Source organism: Pempheris klunzingeri, chromosome 18, assembly GCF_042242105.1.
Source record: "Pempheris klunzingeri isolate RE-2024b chromosome 18, fPemKlu1.hap1, whole genome shotgun sequence".
NCBI lineage: Eukaryota > Metazoa > Chordata > Actinopteri > Acropomatiformes > Pempheridae > Pempheris > Pempheris klunzingeri.
The window spans coordinates 2,904,368-2,917,300 of record NC_092029.1 but is presented as its reverse complement, the minus strand read 5'-3'; the positions used below and the strand labels follow the sequence as shown (position 1 = coordinate 2,917,300).

Genomic DNA, 12,933 nt, shown 5'->3' with positions numbered 1-12,933 from the left:
ACGAGAATAAAAGAAACCACGATTAAGAGGTTATTTGATGTGACAGTGAAGGTTTCCAGGACGTCTATGGTAGAAAGCGTCTTGTGTGTGAGGTATAAAGCTGAAACCACACACACACACACACATTTAAGACTAAACCCAGTTGTTTCTCTGTCGTCTGTTGAAAATTGTGTCTCTTATTGAGAAATTTTGAAAACCTGCAGTATTTACATAATGAAGGAAACAAACAAAGACCCTCATCCTGTGTTTACGCTCCGTCTTAAAAGCCTGCAGGCTCGTCTGAGAGTTCATATTTCCTCCTTTATCTGATTCCTGCTTTTTGTTTTTCTGGACACATTTTTATTGACCAATTAAACTGCGTCTCCACCCTCCATTGTAGAATTATTTTAAATCATATTTGTTGGTTCAGTTAAAATGTCGCTGTGGTGTGAGGCGGTCAGTGTTTTCTACCGCACGATGTTTTGCTCTTAAAGATGTAAACCCACAGATCACCTATGGAAGCCTGCAGGGGACAGTTTTTGCATTTGTGTGTGAAAAGAAGTCAACAAGTTAAACGTGAAGCTGTGGGAACGTAGAAAATGGCACTATTGTCTGTCTAAAACTAAAAAAAATCTAAATATTATGATATTTTTGCCCTTATGATTTCTGGTTTATGATAAAAACTTTATTTTACTTTTTAAAAAAAGTGCTTGAATGTATTTATTTTATTTATTTTTTTGTCCTCCACTCTGAAAACAGAAAAAGTGCCCTAGTTGAATGCGAAGCGATAGATCATAAAGTTAGATTCCTTCCCCGTCACAGATGAGCATTAAGTTTGGAGTATTTCCGTTGTGTAACTGAGGCTTTTATAACAGCAATTCAGCAGCAGCAGCGGCACTGTAACCTTGGCACACCAAGAACTTCCTCCTCCCACACACACACACACACACACACACACACACACACTCCCTCATCCTGTCTCAGCAAAGCTGCCTGTGCTGCCACCTCCCACACACATACTCTATTCAGGGCACACACACACACACACACACACACATAGATACACACAGATGCACACATATTTTTTCTGACAGAAATATCCAGTAGCATAATTGACTTCCTACCTGCTGTAAATCACTGTCTACTGGCTGTCTGCTTAAGTGTGTGTGTGTGTGTGTGTGTGTGTGTGTGTGTGCATCACAGTTCAGATTAAGTTCATTTGATTCATCTCTCTCACACTTTCCTTAGATTTAATTTCAGTCGTTTCTGGAGAGCCTCTTCTTGTCTGTCATTTGTGCCTCCTTGTTCTTTCTCTCTTTCACATCCAGATGATCCACAGCGACGCCTCGGCTTAACAAGTGATTGACAGCACTAAATTAAAACAAAACACGGGCGCTCCGGCGCGAACAGTAGGCAATTTAATCCCTCGGATGACAGAGTCATGATGCTTTTACACAGAGCGTGGACACCAGAGACGTGAAATAATGAGTTTTAGGTGAGGATATTTTTGTTTCACAAATGGATCTATTTCTGGTTCTGCTTCTGTCGGCCAATCATAACTCTTTAGGTACATATCTCAAGTGAAACTCAGCCCCTCACACGCTGTAATCTACCGCTGGAAGCAGCCACCCTCCGTGTATCTCACGGGCCCCTTTTATTTGTTTATGGTCAAACCAAGAAGTGGCGCACTGACACTGTGTTTGTGTGTGCGTGGTGCTGGGAGCGCTGTGGACAAAGACACTACTTGTGGGGCTCATTTGCAAGTTAACACCAGCCAGCCAAAGTAGCTCACCAAGCTAGCCAGTTTATCTGTGGCTGGGCTGACTGCGGACCACGCTGCAGCTTCTTCATGCTCCCGCAGAAATTACATGTTGCAACACAGTTGTATAAATGATAGTGTGTGAGTACACCATAATAGTTTTCTCTATTTTGGACACTCTGCGTCTCTGTTTCCTCGAAATAAACTGATTTTCAGTGAAGAATTTCGCCGTCATAAATGCTGGTATGATCAGGCTCTTACTATATTTACTCTGTGTGGTGAAAACATTATATCTTCAAAACTTTTCCCTGAACAGATCTGGAAAGATAACCAGTGTGCACACACACACACACACACACACACACACACACACACACATGCAGCACTTTCTTATTCCAGTGTTTAGCCCAAAAAATTGCTTGCGACATCTGCCTCCAAAGAAGTCTCAGCGATATTGAATGCTGTCTCTAAAATCTATATTCTATTGCTTCATGAAAAGTACAACATTTCAAGCACAAATGGCTCATTGTCTGACTCTGTTGAAAGAGGGAAGGCAGCGTTCAATAGCGACGGGAGTCCTTGGGAGGCAAAAATTGAAGATAGACAATCGTGTGTTAGCAGGATGACAATGTGGCCTGGAGTTTTAGATTTGGGGTTTTAATGAGTTGCCGAACCCGAGAGCTGTAAGTCATCCTTTAATTTATTTAATCATCCTCTCTTCAAACTAATTTTAAGGAGGGTTTTATTCCTAAATTTGGGAGCGTCCCTCTTCCAGAGAAGTGGTGAGAGAGAAAATAGCTCCTTGGCGTCTCTCTAGAGCTGCCTCATAGCAGTGAAGTTCACTCTCACAGGTAGGAATCCATCGTGAAAGGAAGGGAGAGAGAGAGAGAGAGGCTGAGTTTTGCCCCCACACGAGCAGAAAATAGAGCAAGAACTCGATGCAGCGCCAGCAGAAGACAGGACGGGTTACGAGGAAAAAAGTCTCACTTCACTATTTCAACCGGAAAAGCTCTCCGTCCACCTACACGCGTAACCCAGAGGTGACGGCAACCGGCTCAGGCGCTTTCTTCTGAGGCTGTCGAAAAGCTCTCTGGGAAACGTAGGAAGTGAGAAACAGAAATAGAAGCAGAGGAGACAAGTTGAGGGAGAACAGGAGAGGAGAAGGTGGCGTATTCTTCTATATGAACACCCAAAACATAAACCGAGACGTGGACTCGTCTGGGTGGAAGCACGTGCTGGACGTGGACACACACTGAGTCACGGTCCAGATAGCATCACTAGGTGAATTCACACGTGTCCGCCTGCTGTAAAACTCTCCTCCGCTCTCATAAAGTGGCACACATGTCACACTGGGAGCTTCCTGGTTAGACCGCAGCCTCCTGCCGTCAAACCCTCGCCGCAGCAGCTTGAGCTCAAGTGCCTTGCTCAAGGGGACAGAGGGGGCGCAGAGAGCTAATTTCCACTCAGATGTGAGCAGCTCAGTTCACACATGACTTTCTGATTATCAACACAAAGCTGCATAAAACTTCTACCTGGCCTGATGTAAGAAAGCAGGTATTGTAATCTAACTGCTGAGCAAGTGTATTTTTATTTATAAAGCTACTGGCGGGGGGTGAAATTGGCCCTAAATTTTATTTGGACTGGCACCGCGAAGGTCTTAAAATGTTTTAAATTTAACTTCGCAGCGACCTGCAGTCGGCCTGCCTGCGGTTCACACACATGCTGTTTTTGTTTTCACCCAGAAACTAAAAGGGATGTTTTCTCTCAGACATAACAGCCTTTCTTCACATTTCGCCCAGATTATAATAATCCCGTCAAACCGCTGCACAGTTTTTCAAACTTCATATGATTTGTGATCAGAGGTTGGAGGTGTTTGACCTCGGTTTTCTTATTTAGTTTGAGTTTGACTGTGATACTGTTGGGATGAGATGAGCTCGGTGCTCCTGGGAACCAGAACCTCAGGATCCAGCTCCATACAACAGATATCTCTGCATGTTACTGACCAAACGTACATCTTCAGGCAGACAGAGGACGTCTTGAAGCTGCTTATTGTGCCAGTGGATGGACCAGTTCCCAACATGCACACTTTTAAACACACACACACACTTTCTCTTCAGTCCAGCTTATTGTTCCAGTAACTTCTGCCTCCCTCCAGGTAAAACAAAGGTAGTGTTTTAATGGAGCTGTGTGTGTGTGTGTGTGTGGTTTCGGTCCAGTTGGGGCCAAACACAGCAGAGCCAAAAAACAAACTGCCAGCTGCCCTCCATCGGCCCGTCTCTCTCTCTCTCTCTCTCTCTCTCTCTCTCTCTCTCTCTCTCCCTCTCTCTCTCTCTCTCTTTGGCTGTACAAAGTGGTTAATCACTGAATGGAAACCATTAGTAACACGTTTAAATAATTTACCCAGCGTCTGACCACCCAAAGCACCAGAACACTTTGCCTACCACTCCGAAATATGAACCTGGCCTTTGTGTGAGTGTGTGTGTGTGTGTGTGTGTGTGTGTGTGTGTGTGTGTGTGTGAGTGTGTGTGTGTGTGTAATCCATGCGTACATGTATTTGGCATGCTCGTGCCCAGGAGTGTTGGGGTGAGGAGAGTGGTGGTACAGCACAGCAACCTGATATCCGCTGGCATGGATACTCTCATTCTCAGCGGCTACGTCCCATTTCCCTCAGTCCTCACCTTAAATCTGTCCTGTTTTTATGTGTCTTTGCTGTTCCCTAGTTTGTATCCTTGTTCTCTTTCACTGCTCATTTGTTTCCTCATCTCTTTCCTGCCTGAGTCTGTCTGTCGTGTCCTTGTTCCCTCGTTTGTTTCCTGGTTCTCTTCCTTTGCTTTTGCTTCCTTATTCCCTCTCTTGTATCCTTACTGTCTTGTGTCCCTTTTCTCTTTTGCTCTGTACACTTTAGGCCTCTTTCCCTCATTTGTAGCTTCCTCCTGTCCTCTTGGTCTTTTTCCTCACGCTGCTTTTAGCTTCTTTGTTCTATTTCCCTCATTCTTCCTTTTTTTTTTTATGTCGTATCCTTACTCCCCTCCTTGTGTCTGTGTTCCCGTTTATTTGTCCCCCTTTTGTTCTGCCGTTGTACTTTATATTTCTCCCTGTTGCCTTCTGCAGTCTCTCCTCTATCCAAAATGTTTTCGGCTGCTTTTTGTACACTTGTTCCCTCACAGGCGTCCGTGTTATCTTTAGCCTTTTCTCTTATCTTCATCATTTTATCTTCTGTCTGCGCGCTCTCTCCTTCATCCTCATTTCCATCTCCTCTCCTTAATTCTTTCCTTTGCTTCTTTCCTTCTTGTGTAACTTAATTTCCCCAAGCTTTGTCCTTTTTTCTTCCCACTGTATCCCTGCATGTTTATTCCCTCAGTGCATTATTATTACCTTTCCTGCTCCATCCAGTGTCCCCTGCTCTATTCCCTAGTGTCCTTCTCCACTTTACCGCCTACTTGTCTTCTTATTTGTGTCCTTCGTTTTTCTCCTGTGTCATTCCTTCCAGTCTGTTTTCCTGTTCACCCTCTTTATGTTTGGGTTTTTTTTTTCGTATTGAATACGAAACATCGATCCCACGCAGTCTATCCATTGTTTTATTTTCATCCCGTTCGTGGTTTTATGATAGGAAATATATTATGCTGCATATGCAGAAGGCTGACAGACAAACACATACACCCACAGGCACACAAGGATACTGTCTCTCTGTTTTTGTGTCACAGGAATTCCAACCATTCCAGTTGGTATGCGGCACCCTGGCGGGCCAATTTAAGAATAACTAGCCACCACACACACACACACACACACACACACACACACACACACACACACACACACACACACACACACACAGAGTTATACCAAAAGCCAGCTCTGGCCTCGTCTGGGTCTTTCATTGACAGTAAATGAGAGGCTTATCTACTGAATATCTGAACAAGACACTGTAGGAGAGGGATTATTGGTGTGTGTGTGTGTGTGTCTGTGTGTGTGTGTGTGTGAGCGAGAAGGAGATGAATGCATCACAACTCTGATCTGAAACACACACACACACACTCACTCAAACACACATCCGCTGATAATGATACAAGGAGGGAAGGGGATTTGCACAAATGTTGATCTATTATCTTGTCGTTTTGGCAGCATTATTCCCGACTGTCACTCCAGTGGAGCTGGATGAAATGAGAGAGAGAGGGAGGGAGAGAGAGAGGGAGGGAGAGAGAGAGCCTTCGGCCCTCAGCCTCCCACACACCTCATAGAGCCCCACATAGTCTCACACACACACACACAGCCTTCTGTTCTTACTGCATGCTTAATGCCCACACAGTATTCATACCTCCAGGGTTTGATGGTGTGTGTGTGTGTGTGTGTGTGTGTGTGTGAGTCTACCTGTACATACCTGCATCGACTGCTCTTGTACACGTTTCCACTAAACATCTGTCTTGCCAAACACAAGAGGTCTGAGGGTCCAACAACAAAATACGGATCCTTCTGCACTATTAACTTTTAGCTCAAGTCTTCATAAAGTAAACTGTATTCTAAAAGTATGTTAAGTAAAAAGTAATATTATATTATATATATATATATAATATATTATATCCAACCCTGTTGAAACATTTTCTAGCAATCAAAAAATGAGATTGATGAGTAATAAAGTCTGTAGTTGCGAGCTGTGGATTCCTTCTGTCTTTAATGCTTACATACCAAAAACCTTGTGAAATCGTTGGTTGTGATTTTAACCATAAACAAGTCAGAGGTTGTTTGCGTTCACTTCATCTTACAGCATCCCAGAAATCTCCCAAATGTGGTTTAAGCGGTCAGATCAGATCACCAGTCGCACCTGTGTTTAAAACCGGATAACTGAAGGCACCTCCTAACGTGGATCACTGAATAAGCCCACACACGAAACACAAAGAGTAAACTTCGATTAGCTGTGATGTTCTAAGAAAAGCCTGCAGTGGGTATGAGCATCACCTAGATCTATTTCCATGTCTGTGAAAGATGATCTGATCTCTGCTCCTTTATGTTAAGTAACTCTGGTTATTTCAAGCTGTTTGATGAATCACTCTTTGCTAGTGTTGGAGTGTGTGTGCATTACTATTTTTACCTCTTAGTATAGCCTCTGAATGCGCCTTGTTCTGACCTACCTACAACTCGTTATGCCCTTTGCCCCTCCTCCCCATACACACACACACACACACACACACACAACTGTTGTTACGCACACTTCCCACGCTCATACACACTCATAGACACACACACACCAGTAGCTATGTCTCTCCTACGCACAGGAACTGGGGCAGGTTGTGTCGGTGCATGTATGAATAAAGCTTTATGTAAGCCATTCACTACACGCTCCCACTCACTCTGCAGACAGCACCCATTCAACACTTTCATTACAAAACCAGTCACTTTACATAACAGTAAACTGGAGTTTAACCAAGAGTTATCTGCATGCCTTAAGGTCAAACTCACTGCTGGGTTATGATGGGTGTGTGTGTTTGGAGGTCAGATAACTGTCGAGGTGTGTGTGATAGCAGATGATAAAGCAGCAACAGCAAAGGTTCATCCTTTGGTGACCCCCAAATGGCAGCGAGAGACACAGTAAGTGTTTGAATTTTGAGAACCTGAGTAGCGAGAAATCAGCTAAATGTGAGATATCGAAGAGGTTGAGCTTTCAGAAGTGAGTCCAGCTTTCAGTGTACATACATTTTGCACTCGAGTCGCTTTGGCTGTGTGAAAAACATCTCTTTCTCAAGGCTGCACCCAGTTGCAGGAATGTATTTGGTCAGATTGGGTGAGTTCGTGCCATCGGAAATGTAAAGGATGTGATGTTTCCAGTTATAGCCACTGTAGGAAAGAATCCAGTCGCTTGGTGTGAAAGATCCTTTGAAATAAGCTTCCGCTTCAATCAGAGAAAAGCCTTGTTGAATCAAAAGATGGTAGATTAGCCTTCCCATCCCAGGACCATCATACATCATTTTCCTGTTTCAAACTTTACGAATGCCTGAGTGACCAAAATGTAAAGTTATATGTGTGATGTGTTAAGTTCGTGAGGTTACATGCTCTTGGCTTTATGTCCTCATGCTTTGACGCACGTTAGCTACTGTACTTTTACCTCTTCAGTCTGAGGGGCTCATCAGATGCCAGCTTTAAGTGTCAAATGGCACATAAGCCATGATACCATACTGGTGTATTTCACCCTTAAGGCAAAAGTACCACACAGTATTGTTAGTATTGTACGGATTTTATCTCCAAGTGATTGTAATTTGATTGTGATTCTGTCAGCTGACCCTCCTGCTAACCAATCAGCATCATCCTGAGTTAGATGCTGGCCAAACTGGATACCCATTCTCTCTAACAGAGGCGTCAGTCCTTTGGGTTTCAGACCACATTCTTGCACTCTTAACACCATGGAAAACATTAAAATATGACCCAGGTCTGAGCTAATGTTTCTGCTGTGTGTTTGCGTGTCTGCTGTGTGATTGTGTACATGTGTGTGTGTGTGTGTGTGGAGAGAGAACAGGGGGGTGAAAAACACAAGGTAGCCCAAAGTTAACATTCCTGCTGCTAAGAATACAGCATGTTTTCCTCAAGTGCTATTTATAGATCTCACATTGGGCCCCCAGACACACACGTCATTGAGCCCTGCTTACCAGCACCAAGGCCACACTGTTTGTGTGTGTGTGTGTGTGTGTCGCAATCGGAGAGTGAGGGATGTTGTTTAAACCCTGAGATGAGGAAAATGCATGCAAAAATGCAACTTCAGCAGGCGTTCGTGTGTGTGTGTGTGTGTGTGTGTGTGTGTGTGTGCTCCATGCTGCTCTGTGCTGTCAGGTGTTGGTGTGGTTAAGAAACGTTAAACAACGGAAACACACACATATACACTGTGTCTACTGCAGTGTTTGCAGTGCAGTTGCAATGCCTTCAAGCAGTGTGCCCACGTATGTGTGTGTCTCTTTTTGTTTCTGTGTTCTCTTGTTTGCTGTTTGACCGAGCGCATACCAAGCTAGATAAAACTACGAAACCAACAGAGGAAGGAAAGGTGCTAGCGCTGATGGCTGCTCCTCGACTTGGCCTTTTTGGACGCCTACACACATTATGACACTCCGACGTCACTTCCACAGCGCTATTTATAAGCCTTTGTGTCTTTTTAGGAACAGCGTGGGTTTGCTTTGCATCAGTGACTCACTGAGTGGAAGGAGGAGGGAGGAGGAAGGGGTGGAGAAGGCAGAAAGCACAGATGGATTCCAGTGTAGAAATTAACTGAGCAATCAATGACATTTGCATTTGCACATCAGGCATGTGCTTGACAACTTAGTGAGTCCTCTATATGGTATGTGTTATGGCAAAATGTTACATCTTATGGTGAATTATTCAACACAAAACCAACTTATAGTGAGAGACAGGTGTCAGACTGTAGGTTAAATTGTTCATTGTTGAGTTTTGATTTGTATTACTGATTTGAATATCGTTGTAAACAAAGCTTTTGTTTTGCTGCAGGTCTTTTGGTGAGAAAACTGGATGACTTTTGAAGCTACAGAAAAAGGATCTACAAGCACTTTTCCCGAAAGAAAAGTTAGTACTTACCCTTTGATAATATTCATATGTTGTTAACCTTCACTGCAAAAGATTAAATGCACTGCCAGCCACAAGTCACCAAACATTTTACCCCTCTTTGTGTCTCCAGATCACTCAAGGATTCCTCTGCCTTTAGATGAACTGGACAGAAAAACAACGCACAGCAACATTAGCGTGTTTACAAAATGGCAAAAGGAGAGAAACATTTCTGATGTTATCCACTATAGTTCCGCTTTTATTTCCACTTCCTAATTCCTGTTTCCAGCCTGGCTTTATAATCAGTCTATTTCAGCAATGGACGCGCACTTCTTGTTTCTGTGAACTCGCCGGCAGCCCGCAAAGGTTCAGCTATCATGTCTGGTAGTGTTGGGACCTTGTAACTCTCCAGAACCTACCCTCCCAACTTCCCCACCATCCCCTCTATCCTCCCTCTTCTAACCCACGGAAGAGTTTCACGAAAATGGAGGCTCGTGAATCAGCTGCCACTGGGCAGAAATGCTCAAATAAGGAACCAGTGAAGGAGAAGACGCCTCTGCAAAGAAAGTGGGTGTCGGAGCCCTCTGCAAACACCAAACGAAGCACTTTTGCTGACCCAGAGGCAAGACACCGTGAGAGTTTGCCATGTGGTGCCACTGGGGGATCAGCACCCCAGCAGAAGTACGCATTTACAGGGAATTCTGGAAAGCTGCTATCTGGACCCTCTGCAGTTGGGGCCATAGGAGGCCCACCATCTCAAGACCCCCAAGGGCCCTTTGCTCAGGGGTTTCCAAGGGGATACTCTTACCAGCTGGGCCAGCCGTACCCTCAGCACCCCCAAACTGAGCGCTTCATCTCAGGAGCCAAACCCCAGCCAGGTCTAGAGCCTCACGCATGGCCATTTGCTGGCCAGTTGCCCTCTGATGACCTGTACCCTGTCGGACACCCGGGACACACTCACCTTCATGGGGCAGGGGCAGGGAGGTTTCCCCGTCAGAAATCTCCCAGTTTACCCAGCTCCTTCGGACAGTATTCTCAGTCAGGCCCTGAGCCTGGAGAGGAGGGCTACAGCAAAAAAGAGCAGAAGCCAAAAAAGCCTGGTAAGTACATCTGTCACTTCTGCGGTCGAGCTTGCGCCAAGCCCAGCGTCCTGAAGAAGCACATCCGCTCACATACTGGAGAGAGGCCATATCCTTGTGTACCGTGTGGCTTTTCCTTCAAAACCAAGAGCAACCTTTACAAGCATCGCAAGTCTCATGCTCACGCCATAAAGGCTGGGCTGGTACCATTTTCAGAGCTAGCTGTGGCCCGCAGCGGAGACATGGACCAGGCATCCCCAGTGGGCGAGGCAGAAGTCCACTCAGATGGGGAGCAGAGTACTGACACAGATGAGGAGGGTGTGGAGGGCTCCACCATGCTGACAGACAAAGACTGCCCCATCCCACAGATCTCCTTCGAAGCTGACAAGAATACAGGTCATTTTGCTTCAACAAGACACATAGAAAAATGAACCATCCATAAAAGATTTTAGAATTAAAGCCCATAACATTTTGGTTCACATTATGACCTTTGGCTAGTTTTCCAAAACTAAGCTTTTGATGCATAACCTACTTTTTAGTATGAGCTAATTTAATATTTCTTAATGATCTAAAACCTAAAAGATAAAAAGATTATGATGTCTGTTTGCCTGTTTTTAATGTTTAGATCTATACACAGGCTGACTCTCCTGCACTCATTCACAGGTGGTGTGGAACCAGCATATGCAGACTCGGCTGAAGAGCTACCTGTGGGACCTATGAAAGTGCCTATCCTTATTGTCCCCAAGCCTGGAGGCGTCCCGTCCCCAGGGATGGAGTGCCCACCTTTTCAGGACATAAAGGGGTCACACCACATGTTGGCATCACAGTCTGGTGGAAGAGCGCGTTCACTGGATGACTCTCCCACCATCAAACAACGTTTGGCCCTGAGGCTAAATGAGAAAAAAGGTCAGGACTCTGATTCTGCCACGTCCCAGTCCCTGAACCTCCTCAGTCCTCACAGCAAAGGCAGCACAGACTCTGGCTACTTTTCACGCTCTGAGAGTGCAGAGCAGCAGATCAGCCCTCCAAATACTAACGTCAAGACGTACGAAGAGATTATGTTTGGTCGGACTTGGTACTACCGACCCAACTCCAGAGCCAGACAGTCCATTACAGTCGGCATGGCAGGGGCAGATCCCAGCAGCTTGGCTAGTTTGAAGCAACCAGGTGCTATCCTAGATATGGGGAAGATAGCTGAGGATCATATCTGCTTCAGAGGTGATGTAGGAGTCTCTGGAGATCCCAAGCAGTATCCAACAGGACCCTGTCAAAGCAGTACAGGGCTTCTTGAGCCTCCATCAGATTCTGGGCCACTCTTGAGGAGTAACTCCATGCCAACTTCCTCGCCTCCTAACCTTAGTGTCCCACCAGGGATTCGAGGCAGCCACTCCTTCGATGAGATGATGACGTCGGATGATGTGTTTTACCCACCTCGCAGACTCAGAAGACAGGCTGCTTTTGAACATTCAGCCAATGAAGCCCATGTAGGAGAGGCTGAGTGCTATGGACACATGCCTAAGAATTTAGCTTCATCTCTGGGTATGAAGATTAGTGAGTGCAGCTCAGGAGTCCCAGAGCACATTGCCTACAGCCCATATGGTACTAAAGTTAGCATGTCAGAAATAGCCACGAGAAAAAGGAGGAAAGAGAAGAGTGTCGGGGATGAAGAGGACAGCCCTGGGCACTGCGACAGTAGCTGTAGTGGTTCAGTGGAAATGATGGGGGACTACGAGTTTAAACAAGGTAGTCTTGATGGATCAAGAGCCACCCCAACAGGGAAGGGTTCTCTTCACAGCGCTCACAGTCAGTCTGACAGCTTTGATACCTGTGCCAGCATGTGCTCTGAGGACATTGCACTGTTTCCTGACTCTGAGGGCAGGAAGGCAGCTGGGAATGTCATATCAGTCATCCAGCACACCAACTCCCTCAGCCGGCCAAATTCCTTTGAGAAGTCAGAGTCTTTTGAGCAGCCAGGATATCAGCCTTCAGATAAAGCTCCATCTAGCCAGTACTCTGAACAGTCCGACACAGAGATCTTTGAATATGCTCTGAGTCCTGAATCTGCCTTACTAAGGACGGAGAGCATGGAGCAGCAGCTGCAAAGTGACAGTGACCTGGCTTCCCTCTCATCTTCATCAGCTGCAGCCTCGCCTGGCCAACCGTATCACATCCCGCACAAACTAGTCCGACAACCCAACATCCAGGTTCCTGAGATCAGGGTGACGGAGGAGCCAGACAAGCCTGAGAAAGATACAGAAGCCCCAATGGCCAAGGAAATAGAGAAGCAGCAGCAGCACGTGGAGGAGTTCCAGCTGCCACAGAGAAGTGACACACTGTCCCAGATGCCATCAGAAAAGCTCCCACCCAAGAAGAAGAGGTTGCGCCTGGCAGACATGGAGCACTCGTCTGGGGAATCTAGCTTTGAGTCAACCTGCACCAGCCTTTCTCGCAGCCCCAGTCAAGAGAGCAACCTGTCCCATTCCTCGTCTTTCTCCATGTCCTTTGACAGAGAAGAAGGTCTCAAGCCCGTCTCACCCACCAAACAGGTACCCCATTATATGTGTAATATTTAAGTTGTCT

General features: G+C 45.7%; 1 protein-coding gene across 1 annotated transcript in view; it reads left to right on the top strand.

Moving 5' to 3' along the window:
* hivep2a (HIVEP zinc finger 2a) overlaps window positions 1-12,933 on the top strand; it is an 85,361-nt gene that overhangs the window by 55,855 nt on the left and 16,573 nt on the right. Inside the window, exons 3-5 of the mRNA XM_070849171.1 lie at window positions 9,221-9,295; window positions 9,408-10,749; window positions 11,017-12,899. Of these exons, the coding sequence (XP_070705272.1) occupies window positions 9,759-10,749; window positions 11,017-12,899 (2,874 nt within the window). The 5' untranslated portion in view covers window positions 9,221-9,295; window positions 9,408-9,758. The remainder of the gene's footprint in view (window positions 1-9,220; window positions 9,296-9,407; window positions 10,750-11,016; window positions 12,900-12,933) is intronic.